Below are 24,252 nucleotides of genomic sequence, written 5' to 3' on the forward strand. Positions count from 1 at the left end.
ACACCTCATGCCTGTACCCAAAGCAAGACAATATTTCCTAAAACCTCAAGAAAAATCATTTTTGGCAAGTACCTTAAATCCAGTGATGCGATCCATGTACCAAGGTAGTGGGAAAAGGTGATTAAGCAAAACTCAGCGAGACCTGATTCCCTGATGAGGACTCTGTTAAGGATGAATTCCTCTCAACAAGTGATGCCTAGGACATGCGCTTTTGCATAGCTCGTGAGCATCTATTTCGTTGTGGATCTAAACCAAAAGCCAAGGTGGAGACAAGGTGGGAAACACAGGCTGTCACTGGTATATGCTTGGGTTGAGCTAACACTATAAGAAATGGCAGGTAAAGAGGTCAGAGAAGAGGAAAATAATGTCTTTGATTGTCATTAGTGACAAAGATTTGAAGATGAAAGATATAATTTAACATTTATAAACCATATATTAGTAGTGTGTCAAGTTAAAAGGGGACTAGTGATGTTAAAATGTTTTTAGTGCACTGTTAAGCATGCGCTATACAACCCTTCCTAAATAAAAGGCACACACACAGACACACAAACACACACACAAAGAAAACAAATCACATCAACAAGGAAATACAGTAAATACACTCTACAACATATGGTAAATATAGACAAAAATATGAAAGAGTTTAGATATAAACAGGGAAATAAGAATGTTTTTATTAATCCATATTTTTATCCACCAAAACCAAACATTATAGTAAAAGCTTAAAATATTATATGTAAAAAATCCACCAGGCCAGAGTGATAGGCAAAAACCTTTTAATTAAACAGATTTAAAACTTAAACATTCTTTTTTTTTTAACAGCTGGTAATCAATTTATTAAAATAGTTGACTTAAGCATCTGCAATGGTGACTTCCGCCTCAACTTCTGGCTCAATACTGACGGAAGTAATCTGCTTAACAATCTCAGAAGGACTCTGCAAGTCAATGAGTTGATTGTGGATTTTCATCTGGAAATGATCCCATGTCTTAGAACCTTTACCACAAGTAATTTTTCTTGTAATGATTCTCAAAGTCTTGGGAGGCATTCGAACTGGTCATTTCACTTTGAGATTCTTTGCCTTTGCTCCTCTGATCAAGTCAGCACACACCTTCTCCAGGGATTTTACATTGCAGCTGATTAGAGTAATTCGAATTTGGTGAATTCCACCTCCAGCTCCATGGGTGTTTTTCCGGTCTTTAAAAGCCATGGCTGCTGCGCGGCTTCCTTACCGACTTGTTCCTGGGTGACAGCAAACAGCGGTGAGCCAGGAGCCGGAGCATGCAGATCAGGGATCCGCAACACCTATGACCGCGTCTTCCTCAAAGAGCAAAACTTAAACATTCTAACATTAACAGACTAAAATTAATTTGGGATGAAAGTTAAAATTTGTGCAGGGAATATTCTTTTTATGACCGAATGCCAGCAAAAACAAGTATATACTAATCATTGAGATAGAAAATTTCCAATGTACAAACATAAATATAATAGCTGACACAGGCAGGGATGATTGATGATAAACTGTTCAGAGGAAGATCGTTAGAATACACAATATTTATACTTTTTCATGCCACTTTCCAAATTAATTATAAATAAGGTGCCTTTACAAGCGAAAGATCTCCTAGACCCCTCCTTAACCAAGTGACCAGTCCTAGTATCACGATAATGGCGATGGACATACTGGATCTTCTCTGCCCGCAGATGGGCTGAGGTAGGAAACTCACAGTAGTGACTCTGCAGTGTTCCCAGCAAAACATTCAGGCTGAATTTAATCATGAGGACATTTTCAGATCTCAGAATGTAGAACATTGAGCCAGACAGCTGACCTGTCCTCTACAAACAAGTCCATGTCACCACAATCAATGACAACAACAAAAAGATGAGGAGATACTTTGGGTTCAAAATAACTACAGAAGTGTAGCTACATTATCTTTCTATTCTTTTTAAACCCAAAATGTCTCTTCTCCTTTTTGTTGTGTGATTAGTGGTGACATGGACTGTGTGAAGGAGACAGGTCAGTTGTCCTGCTCAGTGTTCTACATTCTGCAGTTGTCTGGTGATTACCTCCTAAGAAACTCAGGCTAAGCATTTTCAGCAAGAACACGGCATTGTTCATACTCTGCACTGGCAGAGTCCTAGGTGACACACTGTCTCCTGCCAGGAGCTCCTGAGTCCTGTTCTCTACAGGATAGGAATTGAGAGAAGCAGGGTTACGGCCTCTCAATGCTGTTTGTCCATCTGGGCATTGGTCTCCTTAGATACTGATCACAATTGATCACAATTGGAGGGGGAAGGGCTGTGGCTTCTCAAATCAAAGGGGCCCAGTGGGTTAAAATCATCAATAGCATTTCATGGTCTTAAGTTCACTCCTCAGCAAAGGATCCCTGCAGTGTTGTGTTTGATCTTGAACTTGCTTTGCTGTTTTAGTCTTTTTCAGCAAGTGAAAAAACTACTTTGATGACATCTTTTCATCCTTTTCATCCTTTCAAGTAGTATTTGGTACCTGTAGGGGAGAGGGAGAAAAAAATCAAATGAGCATCTTTGTCTCATCCTGTCTGGTTGAGTCTGGAGGGACTGCTAAGTGGTGATAACCCAGGGGAAAACTGAGCTCCTGCTGGGAGGACCAGCTGAAGGCCAAGCCTCAGGCTGGCTGAAGTGGCAGGTGCCATCCACAAGAGAGAAGAAACACCCCAGAACTTGCAGTCAGCCTGGGGTGCAGAATGTAGGGACCCCACCAGCAACTGGTAACATCAGTACCTTCCTTCCTGATTAGCTCTGTTTGGAGCAAAGTGATTGCTTTTCACACTTCCCAGTGAGGATGTGCTCAGCATCAACCATGCATGCTCAGAAACAGAGCACTGCAGAGGGAGAGGACCCTTTGCAGAGAAACCTACCCCCTTACAACACCATGTCCCAGTCTTTTAAGGGAGGAGTGGGAGGGGCCCGGAAAGAATCCTGGATGTGAGAATTAGCAGGGACCTCAGACCACATCTACGTCCAGTTCTGCTTTTCACAACACGGGAGCAGTGATGCCACAGGGCTAAGATTAAACTAAGGCCACATGGGTTGCTATTAACCACCTGGGAACTACAGCCCAGCCTCAGGCCCTTTCAATAGCGTTTGGAAGGAGGGAGAAAAAAAGCTCCAGTCTGGAGGTCTCAACAGTCATGAGAGGCTGTTGGATCACCTTGGCTAGGACAGGAATAAAGTTTTACAAAGAAATATTATTTCATTGCTGCTTGTTTGGTTGGCTACAAATAAAACATGAAAAAAGAGAAATATAATCATAAGTATTCTTTCCAAGGGGCTCAGGAAAGAAAGGAAAAACAAGAGAGTCTACATGAAGTTAGCAAAGAGAGAGTGAGGATTGTAACCTTGGCCCAACTTATTTTCCCAATTCCCTGAAGTTGATTCCACACCTGGTTACACCTTAAGGCATTTTAGCAATATTCTCAATATCTAGACCAACAAAACTCTGAAGCGAGAGGGACTCCCAAGACAGTAGCAGTGGGAACAGAGCAGAGTTCAGAGAGCAAAGAGCAGATGGAGATGGGAATGGAAGGTCTTGGCAGGGTGGCAGCCCATGAGACACAGAGGTAAGACCAGTCAGACGTGATAGCAGTTGCTGGAGAGAACAAATAGGGAAGAGAAAAGCAACAGGAGAATGAGCTGTCATCATAGACAGAAATAAGGAGCGAGTGCAGCTAACAGCCATAGATGTGATTACCTTCGTACCCTAAGCTTGCAGGCCAGGGAATCTGCATGCCAGTCTCCACTTGCTGAACAGCAGTTTTCTTTTGATCATCTTTGGTTTTAGGACACTTGCAGCATGAATGTGGCCAATGACTTGATGCTCATGTGTGTTGTCAGCTGAGCCTTCAAGAGCATCACCTTCTAGCTGGGGAGGGTTCTTCATTCCAAGGGAAAGCTCTAAACCCAGCTCTGAAAATGAAACCACACCCAACAGCGTTCACTGTCATCCATGATCTTACTGTGACTTTCTCTTCCACCCAAGAGGAACATCAGAGAAGGAAAGTGGCCTTGGGCAAGAAAGTCCAAGGGGTAAAGGGAAGCCAAGGAATACATTTTTGTATTTTCTGTATTGTTGATTTTTCATGCATCACCCAGTAATGACAAGATTGCCAGGAGGAAAAGGTGATCCCAATTGACAAACATATTCAAGAAATTTAGGATTAATAAACACAATAGCTTCCAGGTAGATATGGCAAAGGCAAGGAAATCACACTGGAAACAGGCTGTGTTTTGGGAGGGAGGAGATTCAAAAAATCAAGCAAAATCAACGTTAAATGAATATATGAGAGAAAAGAATTGGGAAGGCTAAACGTGGGATATTGATGAAATGATCATACGTATATTGCATATATATACATTTTATTAAAAACACATGCCAAATATGCATAATGTATATGACAAATGACATAAATGCATATATTTATATATAAAAATCTATTGGAAGAAATTACACAGGGATGTGGAAGATGTTGAATTAACATTATAATCACTAACATTATAATCTGGTCCATTGAAATTCAAAAAACTTTTAGAAAAATAAGACGAATGAGAGAGGGAAGACGTGGTGAGAAACAAATGCCCTATTAGACAGCAGGGAGAAGTCACCAGGTAAAGGAGAATGAAACAAAAGGCATTCACTCTGTCCTCTTGCCTGGAGCCTGGTTAGTGCTCTGGACTCCTGGGGAAGCCAGCAGGTGAGAGTGTTGGAGCCAGAGGGGTGAGTCCTGACTGGGAATCCATGGAGAAGCAAAAGAGACATCAGTGGGAAGAAATCAGTTTAAATACTAGAAGTTATCAGGGCACGTCAGGGACTATGCATCCCCCGACACTCACTGAGCATCTTCCGTGTGTCCTCTGCAGGGACCCAGATGGTGCTCATTACCTCACGTGACCCTCCCTCCTCCTGAGGACTTGGGTCTCCTTATTCCTCAGTTGAGGGCATTGCCTGACAGATGAGCACAAGGCAGCCTCGGGGGCTCCAGGAGGAGATATTGAGTAGGACAGAGAGTAAGATGAACGCGACCCGGGTTTTAAGGAAATCTGAGCAGAAGTGGATCCCTGTGAGAATGAAACTGAGGATATGACTGTGGACATGAGTGGAGATGATGAACTAAATGGAGTTTCAGAAAAGACACAGATTTGTACACTTTCCATGAGAAGATTGCCCTTTTATTCCTTTATTTCAAAATGCGGGGAAGAAACAGAGCAAGAAGCTGGATATGCCAGGCAACTAACTTGCGGGCCCAGGGTTTGCACTTTTACTGAATGTGCCTAATATGTTGTTATTGAAAGTGCTCGATAGCGGAAAATTGACTTAAAAAGGGATGCTGACGAAGAGGAAGAAAACTGGCAAAAGAGAGTTTCTAAGAAAACACAGGAAGGGGGTCCCTAGAAAGTAGAGATCCTAACAGTTACTCCTCCTCAGATGAAACTGCATGTGAAGTCATGTCCTAAATGCTAATTTTTCAGAAAGATAACAGAATTAGATAACATGTATTCATAGATTTATTGAGTAATTTTTATTGAATTAGCCCTTTGGAAATTATCATAATTAATGCTATCAACAATGATTGAATATAGATGTTATTTTTCAGGCCTCTCAGATGACAGAACTGAGATGTAAATGCCAACACCACAAATGACTTGGCCGAGGTGAATAATGAGTAAGGGTTAAACCCAGGACCTGAGAGCAGATTTGATCCTAAACCCCAGGCTCTTGCTCACTCACTAGGTTGGAACATTGTGGATTTCTACCTGACTCTGAGGGAGCACGAAGAGACCCCATTGCCTCCTCCCCTCACAGCACCATGATCACCAACACCCAGATTAGAGCTTCCTGGTCCCCTTTCCTTCCCTACCTTGGAAGGGCCATTGCTTCCCAGCATCAGCGTTGGCTGTGAAGCTGCAGGTGGCGGAGGAAACGCCCCGCCTGGCTAAGCCATAGCCACAGTCAAACCCTTGATCCAGCTGTGGTCGCAGACAATTGGGCACCAGGGTTCTCGGCTCCAGCTGTGCCTGTGAAGCCTGCACTTCTGACAGGTGGTGGCTCAAGTCTCCACTCCAAGGTCCGTAAGGACAGTCTGCCTGGGTGGGAGCTGAAAGGAGAAGGGGCTTCAGTAGGAACGCTCTCAGTTTTTCCTTTCTTAATCATGCCCAGAACACCTATCTCTTGTGTCCCTGCCTCTGAGGTGAGCCACCCAGTGGCCCAGGCCACAAAGACAGACATCATGTAAATGGGTGATGTCACTTCCTGTCTGTGCCTGGGGATGCTGAGATGGAAGGTACCCAGGCTGGATGTCCCTGAAGTGAAAAACCCCCACTTCAGCCCAGAGGGCTTTGGATTGGCTAACAAGACCATGCCGATTATTCTGTTATTATTAATCTCCATCCTGCAGCCTGGAAAGAATGTTCTGGAGAGCCTTCAGAGCATAGGAAATGCTGTTTTTCTCAACACACAGGAGTATAAGAACAGGGGAGGACTCAGAGCCTCCAGGCTTTGGGAAGGAACCATAGAAAAGGGTTTTGGGACACTGTAGACCACAGTCTCCAAGCTTCTTTGCCCCAGGGACTGGTTTCGTGGAAGACGATTTTTCCACAGACCAGGGGTGGTGGACGTGAAAAGAGGGGGATCATTTTGGGATGAAACTGTTCCACCTCAGATCATCAGGCATTAATTAAATTCTCATAAGGAGCACACAACCTAGATCCCTTTCATGCACAGTTCACAATAGGGTTTGTGCTTCTATGAGAATCTAATGCCACCACTGATCTGATAGGAGGCGGGGCTCAGGCTGGAATGCTCGCTTGCCGGCTGCTCATATCCTGCTGTGTGGCCTGGTGCCTAACAGGCCCAGGACAGGTAGCTGACCACAGCTCCAGGGGCTTGGGGCCCCCTGCAACAGACCAAATACTACATGAGGCAAACTTTTTAGAGTTCTGAAACATTTTGAATTTCCATTGCCTATAATTACTTTACCACCTGCCCACACATATACATCTTGTTGCCATATAGTGGGTGTCCACAGCCATAAGCAATGTTGTAGAGGGACCAGTCCCCTCACGGACACTTAGGGGCCACAGGTATTACGGATCAGCGTGTGTGGTTCTGTAGGGAGATAACACCGAGCACAGTCCTCATCTTATCCGCTCCTCCAGTGGGGTCCGGGCAGCACCCCTCATAAAAATTATCGCTATTTCCACAGGAAGGGGAGATCACACTCTCAGAAAGTGGACTAAGGAAAGACTTCCGGTGGCCTCACGCCAGTCCAGATCTGCCTCAGCAGAGGGACGGGGCCTGCAGGGCTTGATCCACGTTGCTGCAGGGCTCCTCTCTCTCCTCCCCTCTGCACATCCTCATTCTCATCAAGGTTTCTCTAGGCTTTCTTAAAAATGCCTTCCGTGTATCTGTTCTCCTTCATCTTCCTGAGAGCACAGTGTATCAGACTCATCACTGATGCCTGGCTTCATACATGCCCCCAACTGCTATCTCTGATTCTGCCATCTTCACACTAGCAATTGTCTCAGTGATTTTATTGCCCAGAAGTCCCATTCTTTCCACGTCCCTACTCTGCTTCTGAAAACTCTCCACTGCACACCGTGCAACTCTCCCCCCTTGCCCTGCCTTTGTGCTCCTTCTAACTTCTGTCCCATGTTCCTATCCAGCATCACCTCTCACCACTCCCTCATACAGACTCTTCCCTGGAGTCAGGCTGGCTCCTCCCCGGCACAGCCCTGCACAGTGTCCCTTCCAGCATCTGGGACTTGGTGCCCCTGAGCCCTTCACTCCGCCTCATGTGGCTTCCTTAGCTGCTCAGGGCACAGTTTACTGATCATTAACCATCACTCAGGACACTCAATGTGACTTCATGGTAGTTCATATTGGGCAGTCGGGGAAACATCTCAAAAGGACAAATCTGGTTGGGGAAGGCTGGTCAAACCCAGGCTTCCCATTCTTGTCCTCTGCATGTGTGATTTAAAATCAATGTCTAGGAATGTTTTTAATTCTAACTACTTAATTTCGTTAGGTCCTCTTATCTCTCTTTTTCAGAATACTAAGTCTTCTTAAAATTATACTTTGAATATTGTTTGCATTTTCAGGAGAAAATGAAAAACATGTTCTCAAACTTCTGAAGTACTCTACATATTATTAGCTGAGCAGGTGGGGAAAAGTCCTAATAAGTGATCAAGTTATGATTTAGGTTGTATTCTCGCTGATTCTACTGTGACTTTCCCTGAAGCGAGAGGATGGGTGGAGCACATCAACTCCAGCACCACTGCTGGAGTCACAGCTGTGAACAGTACAGACTCTTCACAGGTTATCATCGGAACCCACACACAGATGCCTCCTGGTATAATTGAGACAGTGCATTCATGCATCTCAGCCTGTCTGCATGGATGAATATGGCCTCTCCTGGCCCATGTTTCATGATGCCCTGGCAGAGCTGGCCCATATCACAGGCATCTCACTTCTGAGACATGTGTCTGAGCATTTCTCTTCCTCCTCATGGGAGCCTGGTCCTGGCTGGGGTCTGAGACAGAGCCCAGTAACTTTACAAGGGCTCCAAGACTGCCATGTTAAGAGCAGAAACCCACATGATACAGGGTAGGAAGAGACCAGCACCTTTCATTCCCTGAGAGCCTTCTGGAGCTGTAGGTCCCCCTGGAGGGACTGGAGGAGCCACCGGTTCTGCTCACAGACAAAGTGCACCAAGGTATTTATCACTGGGTTACGCACGTGAGGGGCTACAGAAGTTCTTTGTACCAGACCAGCAAATTTTGTGTTTCAGCTTGAAATTATTTCCAACAAATTTGCTACAAAGGGAAAATGCTTGAGCAATCATCCTAGCTGAGTCTCTGAGAGATCCCACTGTAGAGAAATGACAGCAATTGCACCATGCAGTCACGCAGACATGGGGCCCATGTTCTCCCTGTGACTAGTCGGGGCATCCTGGGTGAGCAAAGAGAACTTGCTGAGCCTCAGCATCCTCAGCTCTAACATGGAGATGCCACCACCCACTTGCGAGTTCCCCATGAGCACTGAATGGTTTATAGCAAGGACAGAGCTTGCTTGGCCAGGGGCAAGGCATATAACAGGTGCAAGGGCGATGTGTATTTTATTTCATTTTATGAATTGCTGTGGGCCAGCTGCGGTGGCTCACACCTGTAATCCCAGCACTTTGGGAGGCCGAGGTGGGTGGATCACATGAGGTCAAGAGTTCAAGATCAGCCTGGCCAACATGATGAAAACCCATCTGTACTAAAAAAATACAAAAAAAAATTAGCCTGGCATGCTGGCAGGTGCCTGTAATCCCAGCTACTTGGGGGCTGAGGCAGAAGAATCACTTGAACCCAGGAGGCGGAGGTTGCAGCTAGCCGAGATTGTGCCACTGCACTCCAGCCTGGGCAACAAGAGTGAAACCCCGCTGTCGTGGGGTGGGGAGAAGGGGGAGGGATAGCATTAGGAGATATACCTAATGTAAATGATGAATTAACAGGTACAGCACACCAACACGGCACATGTATACATATGTAACAAACCCGCACGTTGTGCACATGTACCCTAAAACTTAAAGTATAATAAAAAAAAAAGAGTGAAACCCCATCTCAAATAAATAAATTGCTGTGATCCTACAAAAGCCTTTGCTTATTTGAAACTCAAGGGGAAATGAAAAACACGAAAGAGGATGGTTCCAGCAGGAAAGGTGTTTACTGACCAAAATAGAATGGAGGACAAAAGTTTCGGTCACTACTCTCATGACAAAATATTCAGATGGGGGACACTACAGAGTTACTTGCTCTTTCTACAAGAGTTTTGATGAGTAAAACTAACAATCCACATGAAATTCACAGAATAATGGTACAAAAAAAAAACAGAATGAATGAGAAGAAAAGAAAATTGTTTTTTTTCTTACACACCCTATGAAACAGCGACCTCAAGGGGCACTTGCTCACAGGAAGGGTTTGCCGGAGATCATGGGGATGAGAACCACTGTGCTTTGCTCATCAGTTAAGCCAGCACCTGACCAGGGACACTAGCTGTTGATGGTTTACATGAGAACATAGCACTGAGACAACACATGATTGAAACCACAAACCCACACATGAAAGAAAGCACGGGGCTCTACAGAGGATGCAAGCCATGGCCATGCACGGAGGAAGGGACTCTAACTGCTTCAGTGGAGGGAAGCCACCTCAGAGGAGGTAGTAGAGAATCTGGCTTGAAACATAGGAATCACGAAACAGCCCTCCAAAATAATGGGGGAAAACTGCTGGCACAGGTGGATGGCCAGAGAGAAGGGCGCTGTTCAGGATATGTGATGAGAAGGGCACTGTTCAACATAATGTCTGAAAAGAGAGATGCCCTATCTTAAGGAATGAAGTCTGTTATATAAAATTCTCCAGGTGAGCTGTTGTGGCTGAGAGTATGCAGTGATCCCTCATCATTCCCCTCTCTGGCCTGTTTTGATACCTACCGCCTGCTCTTGTGAGAAGGGGTCGGGTGACAGAGGAATCACCTGCCACAAGAGAAAGGGGTTCCACCCATTGAATGTCTAAGCTTAAAACTGGATCCAAGAACCAGATTCAAAACACTCTGAATTTACAGGGCCTGGTTGCAGAGATGATCCATCTCACCTGCACAAGTTACAGGAAACAGAATATATAGAGGCTGCCTGGGAGAACAGTGGAGCTTTGTGACCTTCAGGCTGGAGTACTCACAGGCTACATCGAGAGCAGAGCAGGCGAGCTGATCCTCCAATGAGCACAACGTGCTGCTGTAAGGCTGCTGGCAGTCAGAGAGGTCATGGGGAAGGGAAGGAGTCAAGTAAATTTCATCCAGAGAGTCCTGCGGGACGTCCTGCTCCTCCACCTCTGGCAGCTCTGGGCTCAGCCTGGTGGGTGAAGAACACAGAAGATAAACATCAAAGGGAAGAGAAACCACAGTGCCCAGCTAGTTCTACAGAGAGGCCAAAGGAGGGGCCAGAGGAAGCAAAGGATAGTCCCCTCAGAGAGAGAACAATCCTTCTCTATCTCCAGCAGGGGAGAGAGCAGCAGGTGCTCAGTGTCCTGGGTAGACAGTGAGCTGGAAAGGAAGGAGACGGAATGATCCCTGTACCAAAGAGCTGTGACATGGCACACGCAACAGGCCCCTGTGTCTTCATAGACTGATAGAGTTACTGTGACCTCAACATCTCTTGTTCTCAAAATTTTAGCATGATATAAATTGTTCGTATTTACATTCCTGCTCCCAAATATTTGCAAATATAAAGGGAAAGAGGCAGATATCAGATGAGCATCTCGAGTTCACTTTAAGCCAAAAAGACTTAAAGTGAAAAGGAAACTGCAGAAAATGTGATTGAGCGGTTCAACCAAGTCAACTGCATAAAGATTAGTATAATTTTGAAGGAATTAACAAGATAAACAAATACAGGTGTAAAATGAAAAGAGGTCACTTCATTAATATTCACCAGTAATATTAATTTTAACTAATAATCCTGCTTAATAATTATTCCACATTGACAATCTTAACATTGCTAATATGGCTATTTCATGGTTGGCTGAATGAATGAACAGGTATGTTCTGTTTTCCCTGGATCTGGCATCTCCAGATGTCAACAGTAAGTTAAATGTCCACAATTACTCAAAGTTACCTGGGGCATGGTGAGTCTTGATCTTCTTCCTCTTCTTGATCCTTTTCAATTTCTGCAATTAGTCAGACAGGGATAGACACATTAAGATGATTCCCCTATTCATGTAACAATCCACTGTCCAATCCTAAAACAGGAATATCAGTCTCCTTGGCATGAGAACAGGACACTGTGACAGATATACTTTATGAGGCCTGAGGGTCTGTCCTGACAGAGATTCCTTTGTTTTCATCCCTGAGCCTATGGGTGAAGTATTCCTATTCTGGTACATCGTTATCCCAATATCATGTGTCCCAAATTTGTGCAAAGGGTTATGCAATATTTTTCCAATCAATTTAAAGCAAATGCCCCAAACAATTTCTAGGAGAAAAACTGCAGTATTCAGCCCTGTCTCATCAAATACCCAGCTTGTTCCTGGTTGCAAGGATTTTAGACACTGAAACTAGAATGAAGGAGGAAATCTACAAATCCATGAGTCAAAATCACAATTGTGTGAATTTGTCACATCTGCCTGGGTCCAATGTCTTGAGAGTGGGCACAGGTGTGGTGGTGAACACTTGTGGTCCCAGCTACTCAGGAGGCTGAGGCAGGAGAATCACTTGAATGCAGCAGGCTGAGGTTGCAGTAAGCCAAGATCATGCCACTCCGCTCCAGCCTGGGCGACACAGTGAGACTCCGTCTCAAAGAAAAAAAAAAAGAAAAAGAATCTGCGATGCTACAAAGAAACATCACATCAGCCATTGATGGGGTGGAGAACCAGGGCCCAGACTTACTTTATGGAAACATATCAGCAAGGTAAAGAAGAAATGTTTCCGTCCAGGTTTCAAGGTGACTGTGCAGCTAAGCAAGTTAACTTAAAGGAAATCAAGACTGAAGCTGAGAACACTGAAACCTGGGGAACAATATCTCCAAATACAAAGGAAAGGCTGCCAGTTTCCTTAAAAAGGAATAGAAACTCCATGGACATTGTTTAGGGACAGATGAATAATTACACGTGATGAGAGATACTGAATCAAAACTGGGAAGCCTGACAGGTACTTCCTTCACACCTCCTGCACTCAGGTGAGTATGAGTTTGTCACACGTGCCTGGGGTCCAGTAACTTGATACTGGGCCCAGGGAGACAGAGGCATGACATGGGTGGAGCAGGAGAGGAAAATTCCCTGATAAATGTATTTAGTATCCCATCCTAGTTTTTGATTCAAACCAAATTGTGTGTATAGAGCCTATCTTCAGAGTTGATCTTCCTCAGCCTAGACAGAGGTACCAGGGACAAAGAATACAGAGGCTACCTGGGAGAATGTTTAGAGCTTCCTCCGCTTCATCATGAGAAGGTTCACTGTCTACAACCAGCGCAGAATCAACTTGGTCTTCCTCAAATGTGATTTTGGTTTTCCTGTGAGGCTGGCTGGAGTCAGAAGGCCCGTGGCTATTTGAACAAATGAGAGCACATTCCTCCAGTAAGTCCTCTGGGAATTCCTTCTCTTCAGCCTTCTGTACCTTCCTGATGAGCCAGGTGACACAGACATGACAGAAGATTAAATAGAGAGGGATTGGACTCCAGGGAGTCCTAGCTAGTTTTGACAGGAGGCATAAGAGAGTGGTCCCAGAAAGCAAACAGGAGGTTCCCTTTAAGAGGGAACAGGCACCCCTCCACTCTCTGCAACAGAGCATGGCTGCTATGGGAGCCAAAGAGGAAGACAGTAGTTGGTGTTCATTGTACTGGGCAGATAGGAGCTGAGGAGGATGGAGACTCAATTATCCCTGTATGGTACAGGCATGACACTCAGCACATACAGAGAACCATAACAGCTGCCACATCCTGTGTCTAAGCTGGGTTGAATTTAACATACTGTGGCCAGGGGAATGCAGGCTTTTGGCCCATTGTAGTTGCCAGAGAGGGTGTGCCTCCTAGACCTTTTCATATTTTACCATCCATTATTTACCGGGGGAACCCACCCCCGATAGTCAACGTGGGTTCTTTTCTATTTCCCTAAGCATAGGCTGGTCTGAGAAATAAAGGGAAAGAGTACAAAAGAGAGAAATTTTAAAGCTGGGTGTCGGGGGGAGACATCAGATGTTGGCAGGTTCCGTGATGCCCCATGAGCTATAAAACCAGCAAGTTTTTATTAGCAATTTTCAAAAGGAAGGGAGTGTATGAATAGGGTGTGGGTCACAGAGATCACATGCTTCAAGGGTGACAAAAGATCACAAGGCAGGAGGTCAGGGCGAGATCACAAGGTCAGGGTGAAACTAGAATCACTAATGAACTTCCATGTCCAGCTGTGCACGCATTGTCATTGATAAACAAGGTTCAAGAGCAGAGAACCAGTCTGACTAGAATTTGCCAGGCTGGAATTTCCTAATCCTAGCAAGCCTGAGGGCGCTGCAGGAGACTAGGGCGTGTTTCATCCCTATCTACATCTGCATAAAAGCAGACACTCGCAGAGCAGCCATTCAGAGGCCTCCTCTGGGAATGCATTCTTTTCCCAGGGCTGTTAATTATTGATATTCCTTACTGGGGAAAGAATTCAGCAATATTTATCTTACCTGTTTTTGGTAATAAGAGAAATATGGCTCTGTTCCACCTGGCCCACAGACAGTCAAACTTTGAAGTTATCTCCCTTGTTGCCTAAAAATCGCTGTTATCCTATTCTTAAGGTGTCCAGATTTCATATTGTTCAAATACACATGCTCTACAAACAATCTGTGCAGTTAATGCAATCATCACAGGGTCCTGAGCTTACGAAGATGATGGGATTAAGAGATTAAAGTAAAGACAGGCATAGGAAATCACAAGAGTATTGACTGGGGAAGGGATAATGTCCATGAAATCTTCACAATTTATGTTCTTCTGCCGCGGCTTCAGCCAGTCCCTCCGTCCAGGGACCCTGACTTCCCGCAACAATTATTGCTCGTGATTATTCAGTGTTACCTGGGGGCGCATGATTCCCGTACTTTCTCAGCCTCCTCAACGTAAACATCGTCATCCACATCTTCATCATTTTCTGTGAATACAGAAGTGTTCGTTCAGATATTTCCCACTTCACACTCTGCAAGCACAGTCAGCCCAATGTGCACAGAGACATGAACATCTAGGCGTGGGTCACCGTTCAACTGAAAGCTCTCATGTTTTATCTTTAACAAAATGCCCTGGCGTCGTTTCCTGATCCATCAGGCAATGCATTTCTGATCTGGAGGGCCACCATCAAGATGTGGCCAAATATTGAAAAGACCTTTTGGTCCCCATATCACTGGAGGCTTGTGCAGCCTGTCTCTGGACTTTGGCAGCTGTCTCCCCCATCCCGCCACAGATCTGATTCCCAGGCACGGGCTTGGTGTCCTGTCACAATTCACATTTAGAACCTAATTCTTTCTCTTAGGAGAGGACAAACAAACTTGTCCCACAATCTTCTATACATCAGGGGACTTCACCGGCCCTCCAAGTGGCTTCTGCTGTGTTATTCAGGGACATTCTCTGCATGGGGAGTGCTCCAGTCTGAAGCCCTTCCTACCACCAAATGCCCCCACATCAAGTGCCTTCTCCAACACCACATGGCGAGGGGCTTCACCTCATTTTGAAAAGCAGTTGTGGCCGGGCGCGGTGGCTCAAGCCTGTAATCCCAGCACTTTGGGAGGCCGAGACGGGTGAATCACGAGTTCAGGAGATCGAGACCATCCTGGCTAACACGGTGAAACCCCGTCTCTACTAAAATACAAAAAAAATTAGCCGGGCGAGGTGGCGGGCGCCTGTACTCCCAGCTACTCGGGAGGCTGAGGCAGGAGAATGGCGTGAACCCGGGAGGCGGGGCTTGCAGTGAGCTGAGATCCGGCCACTGCACTCCAGCCTGGGCAACAGAGCCAGACTCCGTCTCAAAGAAAAAAAAAAAAAGAAAAGCAGTTGTAAGTGTTCCCACATTTGGATGCTTCAGGCCCTTGCAAGAGACAATTTGCCTGCCTTTGCAGATGGAGAGAAACCCAGGGAGGATAAATCAATCATTCACCAACAGTTACTAAGGACATTGCTGAAGATAGAGCCTGGGAACCTTCATTCTTAGTCCAGAGCTCTTTTCACTCTAACAAGTGCCTTCCCATCACAGCCTCCTTCCTGTCCTTTAAAACTAGACAGATACTGCCTCTTGTTCCAAAGACTGCCTTCCATCAAGGAAAGAGGGATATTTGCAATACTGTGACCTCCAACCCCATGGGTTTCCCAGCTCTGTTCTTACCCAGGAAGTCCTGGTCATGTCATGGCCACATATGTTTAGTGGAAAAAAACACCAACAATACAACTGTCATTGTGGAGGTCTGGAGGTCTGGAGTCTCTCATAAGCCTGGGGTTTTGGGTCATCAGGGCCTGTGGCCACCTTACCTGCGCTGAGTTTGTGGATGAGGTTCTCTGTTAGCCTGCAGCCCTCAGCCAGCTGCTCTCGGAGATCCTGCCCCTGGGAGTTGTCAGGCTCATCCAGAGGGAGGAGGGCCTGGAGATGCTGATTCAATGAGCGGGAGGCATCTCTCCCTTCCCGTAACTTCTCCCTTAACCGGGCCAGCTCTCGTGACTGAGAGTGAACCAGGACTTTATATTGCCTAAGGTGACACAGTAGAGAAAATTTAGTAGTGGAAAGGGATGAGTGATCAGTTCTAATACTGCAACAGAGATTTCTGAGACAATGTCCTCAAGGAGACCTCCAAGCAGAAGGTCAACACATGTTTGGGGAAATGCCTGTGACCAAGAGAAAAAAATTTTTTTACAGGTTTCCTCTATATCAGAGAGTGCAACTGAAAGATCCTCGACAATGCTGCATTCATCTTTCTCTTTTGTAAACAAAAGTAGGTCTTTCTAAATCAGTTTCAAAAAGACATCCTTTCAGTTCCTCACCCTGGCCACGGACATTTATTTCCATGTGAAAATACACATAGTGCATCTTGCGGCGATTAGATACAAAGCCATGTACAGAAATGAGGCCGGGTGCAGATGGGGCAAATTGAAAAGACAAAAGAAGAAAAGAATGACAGGGTCAAGAAGGCAACATTGATTGAGTGAAAGAATGAGACGCTGCAGTCAGTCAGGAGGTAATTGTGACTAAGGGTAAGTGGGGTGGTGATGGCACACTATTTTGAGTATACTGAATGCTGCTGGGTTGTTCCACTCCTTTGGTTAATTTCGTGTTATGCAAGTTTCACCTCAACAGTTACTTGTTTGAAAAAGAGAAAACAAGGTTCTGAGAAAAAACTGCAACCCATAACTTATTATTATCCTGTTCTCTGATAAATATTTGTGTGTCGTGAGCCTGCCATGGCAATTCGTTCCCTTCCCTGACCCAGCTTAGCTCTTACTTCTCCCGCCGAGCTGCTGTACTTCAGAGATTTACACACCTGCCCACCTGCCTGCCCCCACGGGGCCCCCTCACCTGAGCTCCTCAGCTTGCTTGAGCTGCTCTACAAGCTTCTCCTCCTTGACCTGAAGCTCATCCCTCAGCATAGATTGTATGAGGTCTTTGCATTCTTCATATTCTGAGAAAAGACAGACACGCCTGCCTCAGTGGAAGGCTGGACATGCTGCTGTGGTCACTGCCTACAAGGCAGGAGGCAGGTCCATCCCAAGGACAAAACTGTCCCCAGTACCCGGCTCTAGGCAGGGATTTCCACATCTTTACTCTTCGGTCTCCCGACTTTCTGGCATCTGATCCTCCAAAATTTAGAGATGAAGAGAGAGAAACTCAAGGGCACACCAACTAAGTTGACAAGATGATTCAGCCACAGTGAAGTGGAGTCAGAATTCACAGCCCCTGAGGTCTGACTCTGAATCCTGGGCCACTTTCCCAAGCCTTCAGCCTCTCCTGTAAACACTGCACTGGGTCATGAAGTGATTTTCCGTAGAGTCGGGAAGGCCCCTAGGACTATGGGACTGATGGTTTCCCTTTTACTGGGAATTTCAAGCACAACTATGTCAAAGATTTTAAAAATACTATCTGGATAAATTGCATAAAATATGAAGCATAAGACCATAAAGCCATGAAGGAAATATGCCCAAATACTAATCAAGTTTCTGTTAAGTTAGAAACAGTAGAATGAAGAACTAATAGTGCTTACTCTGTGCCAACAACTATTCCAGGAGGTTTACAAGAAACAGGTCATAAATCATTGCAGCAACTTATAGAGGTAGGTATTATTATAGTACACTATGGATGGATGAAGCAGCTGAGGAACAGAGAAGACAAGCAACTTGGATGGAGCCCAGGACACTGGCCCAGGGTCCCTGCTCTACACACTGCTACCTTCACAGAGTCTTGGGTGCCATCTTTCTTCCTCTTTAGGAACAAGAGCCAGGGCCCCAGGAAGCAGGACTTCCCTCTCACCAGGGTACTCCCGCCTCTTGATGCTGTCACTTATAGATACCACAGGTTCCATTAGGAGCAGAGTTCTCTTTAAGCTCCTCAGCAGGGGTACTGTGTACTAACACCACGTTTCCCCCAGGGTCCCCAGAACAGAGCTTTGCCTATTGGGCCTCAACAGAGACTTGAACTGAATGGAAGTTCGTGAGTCCCAGACATTTAGACCAACAGACTAGATGCTACTTGTCTGCAGAATCTTTTATGGTACAGAGAGGATTCTAGTAACATGATTTAGCCTCTTGCTGAGAAAACAGGTGGTGCTGTACAGGTGTCAGAAATCAATAACTGGGATTTGAACTCTAGTCCCACCGCCACCTGACCGCAAACATGGAAAGTTGCTAAATAATTTGGTACCTCTGTCTTCCAACCTTAACAAAATGTTAAAATTCCCATTTCTGTTTTCCTAGAAGTACGGGAAGGAAGAAATTATTTTTGATAGAGCATTTAGTTTCTCAGAGAGAAGACAGGACGTCATTCATCACTTTCGTGATGGTGAGCCTATAGATCTTACTGTATTTGTTCTGCCGGCTGGCCAGGAAGCAGGCCACTTGAGTTACAAGAAATTTCTCTTTGATGTTTTTGAACTGCTGTTTCTTCTCTGCCAGCTGGGGTCGCAATTTCTCACGGATTTCTAGAATGTTCATCTCTGCCTTCTCACTGGACCAAGGGCCAGCAGATACCACCATGCTGACGTTTGTGGCAGAAGAGGTGGAGCCAGGGACTGGGGAGAAGAAACGCAAACACATGATGGGTTAAAAACTGGTGAAATCAAATAGGTATAATCAGGACTGAGAGATGTCAGTAACTGAACTTCTTAACTTACTGTTGAGAAAAACGTGATCACTCCCCACAGCACTTTAGAGTCCTTAACTGCAAAAACAAGGTTTGATGAGCTCAGAGCTGAAGGCACTGCCTGTAGCTCAGACTCTGACAAGAGTGAGGGAGGTAGCAGCCAGCGTGCCAGGTAACGGTCTGCAGTTGCAATAACAGAATTAGAAGGTGGGGGTGTCATGGAATCTTAGGAGCCCTGTGTTCCAATTGCCCAGGCTTTGCTGAAACACAGGCGCCATGGTCTCACCTGAGGTCACCACCGATGGGGATCAATCCTTCAGCATTCACTCTCAGTATATGTGTACCCTTGTGACAATGCCACAGACCCATCTCTTTCCCAGTACATCTAAGCATATTCCTCATTGTTCATCTCTTGTGTGTATAAAATCATCAAGGCAGAAATAGTTTCCCAACAGATTATATTTTCTACATGGTAGTCATGAAGTCACTCACTCCACCTTCTCTTATGTTAAAATAGAATTTAAGGCTTTTCCACAGTGTAAGATATCAAACTTTTAGACTGCCATGATATCCTGTGGGTCTTCTGCAGTTTTTTCTGTATTCACTAGAAAGTGAATGAATAATTCACTTTTTTAAAATGTTTTATTTCCTGTCTCAGTATTCTTCTTGCTGCATCCCATTGTTGATTTCTTTTTTCTTACTGGGGCACCATCTTGGCTTTTCATTACATTTAAGACCAGTTTGACATTCCTATGTCCAAAGCTCTTCCTCTGTGTGGGATGATTTGTTTTTTAATGTGACTGAACACTACATTTCATACTTGTCACTTATGGATGTCATTCTGGGCCCACGAGAGCTCTTTTCAAGGTATCAAGTGATCAAAATCATTTATACAGGGATCTCCTGAAGACACATGTGACCATCTATCTTGGGAAGTCTTGCAAACCTGATACTATTTTGTTGTTTTCATTCAGTTTGCCCATATATTGAAAAGAACAGGGCCATGAGCAGTTCTTATGGAATACTGCTTGATATATATTTTTCTGAGTTGGACTAACACCACTGATGTGTGGTTGCATTCCACTAACAGAACATGGCAACATCAAGGTCATGGTCTTGGTGATAGTAGTTGGTAGTTGATGATCCTCAGTGTTGCTGTGCAGTAGGTGAGTTTGAGGTGAGAGGAACGAGTAGGAAAGAGTGGTCCCTGAACCACTTTCTCAGCTTTCATCCCCACCTAGGTTTTGTGAGCCTGGAACTTGGGAGACTGTTCTGTAGCCCGGGTCTCCTCAGTTTGGCTGCTGGACTAGCCTGAGTTGAAGGTGCAGTGGGTGTGACCCTGGGCTGCCCAGCATTCATGTGGAAGTGAAGGAAGGAGGACTGGATCAATCCCATTTGAAAGCATCCCTCTCTGCAGCCCCCACCATCCTCCGACTACACTGTGTAAGGATACTGCTTTGAGATCTATCAAAGGCTTTAAGTCAATGTATTTTCTGGTGTCTGGGAGACCTGACATTCTGTGGCAGAATGAAAATCTGTCAAGTTTTTTCATTTAAAAAATAATGAAACTGCAGGTTCACAAAGTTACGTGGCTTACTTGAGGTCACACAGGGATGAATTTTGAGCACTGCCAATAAAAGCAATCACAACAATTATTCAGTAATTACTCATGGGATACATAAATTCAGTAAATATTCATATAATTATTCAGTAATTATTCATTGACCAATTCGTACCAGGCATTTTGCTCAAAACTGCACATATTTGGACATCGTATCTTCATCATAATCCTTAAGGTAATGCTATTATCCATAAGAATCAGCCAAGAAACCTGAAGAAGAGGGATAGCAAATCATGTATTTGGCCATATTTCCATTTTTTTTGGTTTTTGTGATGCTGGAAGAATGACCAGAATGAGTCATGGGAAGAATATACACTCCCGTATTATTTTCCAAGTCAGAGATGTGCCCTCCTAGAGTACTGGGACCAAAATTCAGAAGTGTCTGCAACCTTTCTTTAACAGTATGGGAAATAACCTCTATCACCTGGAATTTCCCTGGAACTTTGGAATATACAATAGAAGTATGAGACCTGGGTCTTCCCTTGACTGTATTTAATTCACTCTTCTATGGAATACCAATGATTCTCACTAAGACTTTTGCCTTTTTATAATCACAATGTATGTTTTATGAAGAAGATTTTACTGTTTGCTCTATTTAGAAAGAATAAATATAAGCTATGGTTTAGGTTTTATGCCCTGGACTTAATATTTTTGTGATTTCTGTTTTGAGATTAAATTCTCATGTAAATAGAAAAATACTTGTTATTATTTATAAGAGCAAATTATTGGTTTGAGTTTTTGAAGTCGAAGCACAAACTTTTGATTTTATGTTTGTTTGTCCTCATCAGTGCCACTCATTGTCTCTTGGTATGACCTGGTTGTGCCCCTGCACTTACCTTTGTTCTGCTGAACCATTTCCACGAACTGTCCAATTCCATCAGTGATTCGGGCTCCTCCCAAGGCTGCCTGAAATGGGCACAGGGATCAGGACGTCAGACACAGTCCAGACACAAAGGCAACCCATACTGTAGAGCAGGCAGCTGTGTTCCCACTTCCTGGAGTTGGCAGCGATGTCCTAGGACAGGAAGGAATGCTTTCTCTTTTAATAGGCAGTCCGTTCTTCATGTCTCAGTGCCTCTCATCTAGTGAACACAACTGTCCTGAACATGAATGAACTTGCTAACTTTCTGGTTTCTTGCTAGGAGGCTAGAATAGATTTATAAGACTTCCTTATTTACCCATGTCTGCTGAAGTCTGAATTCTTAGCAGTATGATTCCTTTTCTTGTAAGGATCAGCTTAAGGAAGATTGGCCCCATTGCCATGCGAAAGAGGTAAAGTTAATTTCTACTCAAAGCGTACTTGAATTTGAAACTAGGTCTTCCACTGTTTCAAAGTCAGACTGTCACTGCTTCAGGCATGTGTCCTGAAGGGCTTGTGTCTCTGCTGTACTCAGGATAAAGTTATTTATCATCATGGCAAGTTATAATTAATTAGCCATAATATAATTAATTATCAAGATAAAGTTGTTTATCATAATGGCAAGGACAAATTTAGAAGACTTATTAAACTTACTTCTTTATTTCCCCAGCTGGCCAGGAAGTAGTCAGTAGCTACTGATATCATTAGTGTCCTCTGAATACCTTAGCTGTGTTAACTGCTTTGACTCCACATGGAGCTGAGGTGTTGGCATACTATACCTTGAGATGCTGAAATATGGCTGAAGTCCAGGATCCCTGGCCCAGGACAGGTCATCCAGCTGTTGAAAACAACCAGAAGGGAAACCAGGCCATCCACTGAGGTCATCTCATGTGGCATGCATGGGCCACTGGTTCCAATGAACCCAACATCACTACACTTCTCATGACTCACTGGTCACTAGACTGAGAATTCTATGAAAGCTGGGATCCCATTTTACTCATCTCTCTGTTCACAGTTCTTAGCTAAGGGCCCAGCACGGAGGGGCCTCTCAGCAGTGTTCATCAGTGATTGAATAAAAGTGATTGCAAACCTCCAATCCTCTCACCTACATTTTCTGTCCCAAATGTCTTGTAAGGGATGCTCTTTCTCTCAGGATGCTGCAAATCCCCTTCCCTGGAGAGGCACCTGCTTTACACCATCCATGCCCCAGGATCATCCCCTGTGCAAGCTTAGAGAAAGACTGGTCTGTCCTGAAAATTTTCTCTTATGGTTCCCCCTGTCATTAGGAGCAATGCCCTTTGGCATACCCTCCCATCCTCTGGGCTGCTACAACACCTCAGTTTGGTAGAACTACCATATTTTGTTGAAATGATCTGCTTGTGTTCTCCCACTCACTGGCTTGAGATCCTCTGGGGAGACATTAAATATCTGACTCCTAAGTACTTAGCACAGTATAAAGAAAATTAAATACCCAGTAAATATTTATAAGAAACCTCCCTCAACTGTAAGGACAGAAGAATATTATTAGTATCAGTGATTCATATACAAGCAAGGGACACTTACTCTGGCACCTGACCTAGGGCAGAGCTGTTTAATGTAAGAATGGATGTCTCCAACCCTTCTCCCAGCATGGTTATTCTCTCTAACCCACACTGACCTGAAGAGCATCCACTGCTACGGCAGCCCCAGGCTCAAGGCTCCTGGGTCTGGGGCGGGGGCTCATGGTGGCATCCTCCCCGTCTTGAAGTTGCTGCTGCCCTTCACTATAAACCAGCTCTGAGTCAAGAGAGTAAGTTTCTCTCTCAGTCCCACTGCTCAGCTCACACTGCTCCCTGACAGCATGGATGATGGTGGGCATTGCCCATTTCCCCTGAAGCCTCTGACCCAATTTGTCCTTATTCTCCCCTTCTTTGGTTTTCATTTACCAATGGATTGTGGTTATTCTCTTCCCTTAAACCTGCTGACTTTCTTTCTTCCATCTGTTCCCTCAATTCTGGGCTTCCAGGGTGTGGACTCAGCTCAGGCCCCTGCAGGAGACACACAGAATCAGGTCTCAGCTTCAGGTCCTGGGCAGCATTAAAAACCATCTCTGCTCCTCAGAAACTCAGAGAAAACACAGCAGGAAGGGACCTCAGAGAGGAACAATAAGCCCCTACTTTACTGACAAGGAAAGTGAAGTCAAGAAAGACTAAGACTCTCCCAGGCTCCGTCACCACATGGTGGCAGCAGATTGACCACACAAGCCTTGGCCTCAGCCTCCCTGTCCAAAGCACCTAACTCACCCTCCAGGAACTCACTGCTGCATTTCAGAAAACTTTGGATCAAAAATAGCAATTTCCACTGTGAAAACAAAAATAGTAAAAGGGCATTTCCTTGGACAAACCCTTTATCACTGTTCTGTAGTCCTAGTACTTACACTTGGTCAGTTGTCTTTCGCTGGCTGGTAGATTGGGGCAGGGAGCACATAAGGATTAAATAGTGCTTGACACAACCTGCTTTCCCGGCCTGGGATCTCAGCCCCTCCATTCTTTTTCAGAAACTTTCCTCTGCTGTAACTGCTGAAGAGTCCAGGCCCTCATGTGGGTCATTTCTCGATGAAGACCCCTGTTACTTTCTTCCTCTCTTGAAGGGCAGAGATTGGTTCTGGGACCCTACAGTCCTAGGTTTTCTTCTAAGCCAGCCAGATCAGCTGAAAGCAATCATGACTGAGAGAGGTCAGGTCAGCGAAGAGAGTCCCAGAGGAGCAGGGGGTCACAAGGACAGCCCCTTATGGAGATGGTCAGGACCATGACATGGGCAATATCTGACCAATTCTGCTAGGGAAGATGCGCCAGGGATTAAGGGGAGGATGCTGCCATAAGGAGAAAGGTGAAGAACCAAAGGAGTGCCAGAAGAAGGAAAATAAAATGA

The 24,252-nt window shown here is 45.0% G+C and overlaps 1 protein-coding gene and 2 pseudogenes across 1 annotated transcript; all 3 read right to left on the reverse strand.

Annotated features, from left to right (window-relative positions):
* Window positions 1–783: 783 nt before the first annotated feature.
* On the reverse strand, window positions 784–17,181 carry LOC105497870 (NBPF family member NBPF4-like). The gene is made up of 9 exons (XM_011769391.3): window positions 17,087–17,181; window positions 16,048–16,262; window positions 14,611–14,683; window positions 12,968–13,179; window positions 11,680–11,731; window positions 10,748–10,920; window positions 5,890–6,126; window positions 3,726–3,940; window positions 784–2,501 (listed from the first exon to the last, which is right to left on the reverse strand). The coding sequence occupies exons 1-8, from the start codon at window positions 17,155–17,157 to the stop codon at window positions 3,735–3,737; spliced, it is 1,239 nt and encodes a 412-aa protein (XP_011767693.2). The 5' UTR covers window positions 17,158–17,181; the 3' UTR covers window positions 784–2,501; window positions 3,726–3,734.
* Window positions 852–1,677, reverse strand: LOC112429520 (small ribosomal subunit protein uS10-like; annotated as a pseudogene).
* A 1,396-nt stretch (window positions 17,182–18,577) lies between the features above and the next one.
* Window positions 18,578–21,533, reverse strand: LOC139360006 (putative NBPF family member NBPF7; annotated as a pseudogene).
* Window positions 21,534–24,252: the final 2,719 nt, after the last annotated feature.

Source organism: Macaca nemestrina, chromosome 1 (genome assembly GCF_043159975.1).
Source record: "Macaca nemestrina isolate mMacNem1 chromosome 1, mMacNem.hap1, whole genome shotgun sequence".
NCBI lineage: Eukaryota > Metazoa > Chordata > Mammalia > Primates > Cercopithecidae > Macaca > Macaca nemestrina.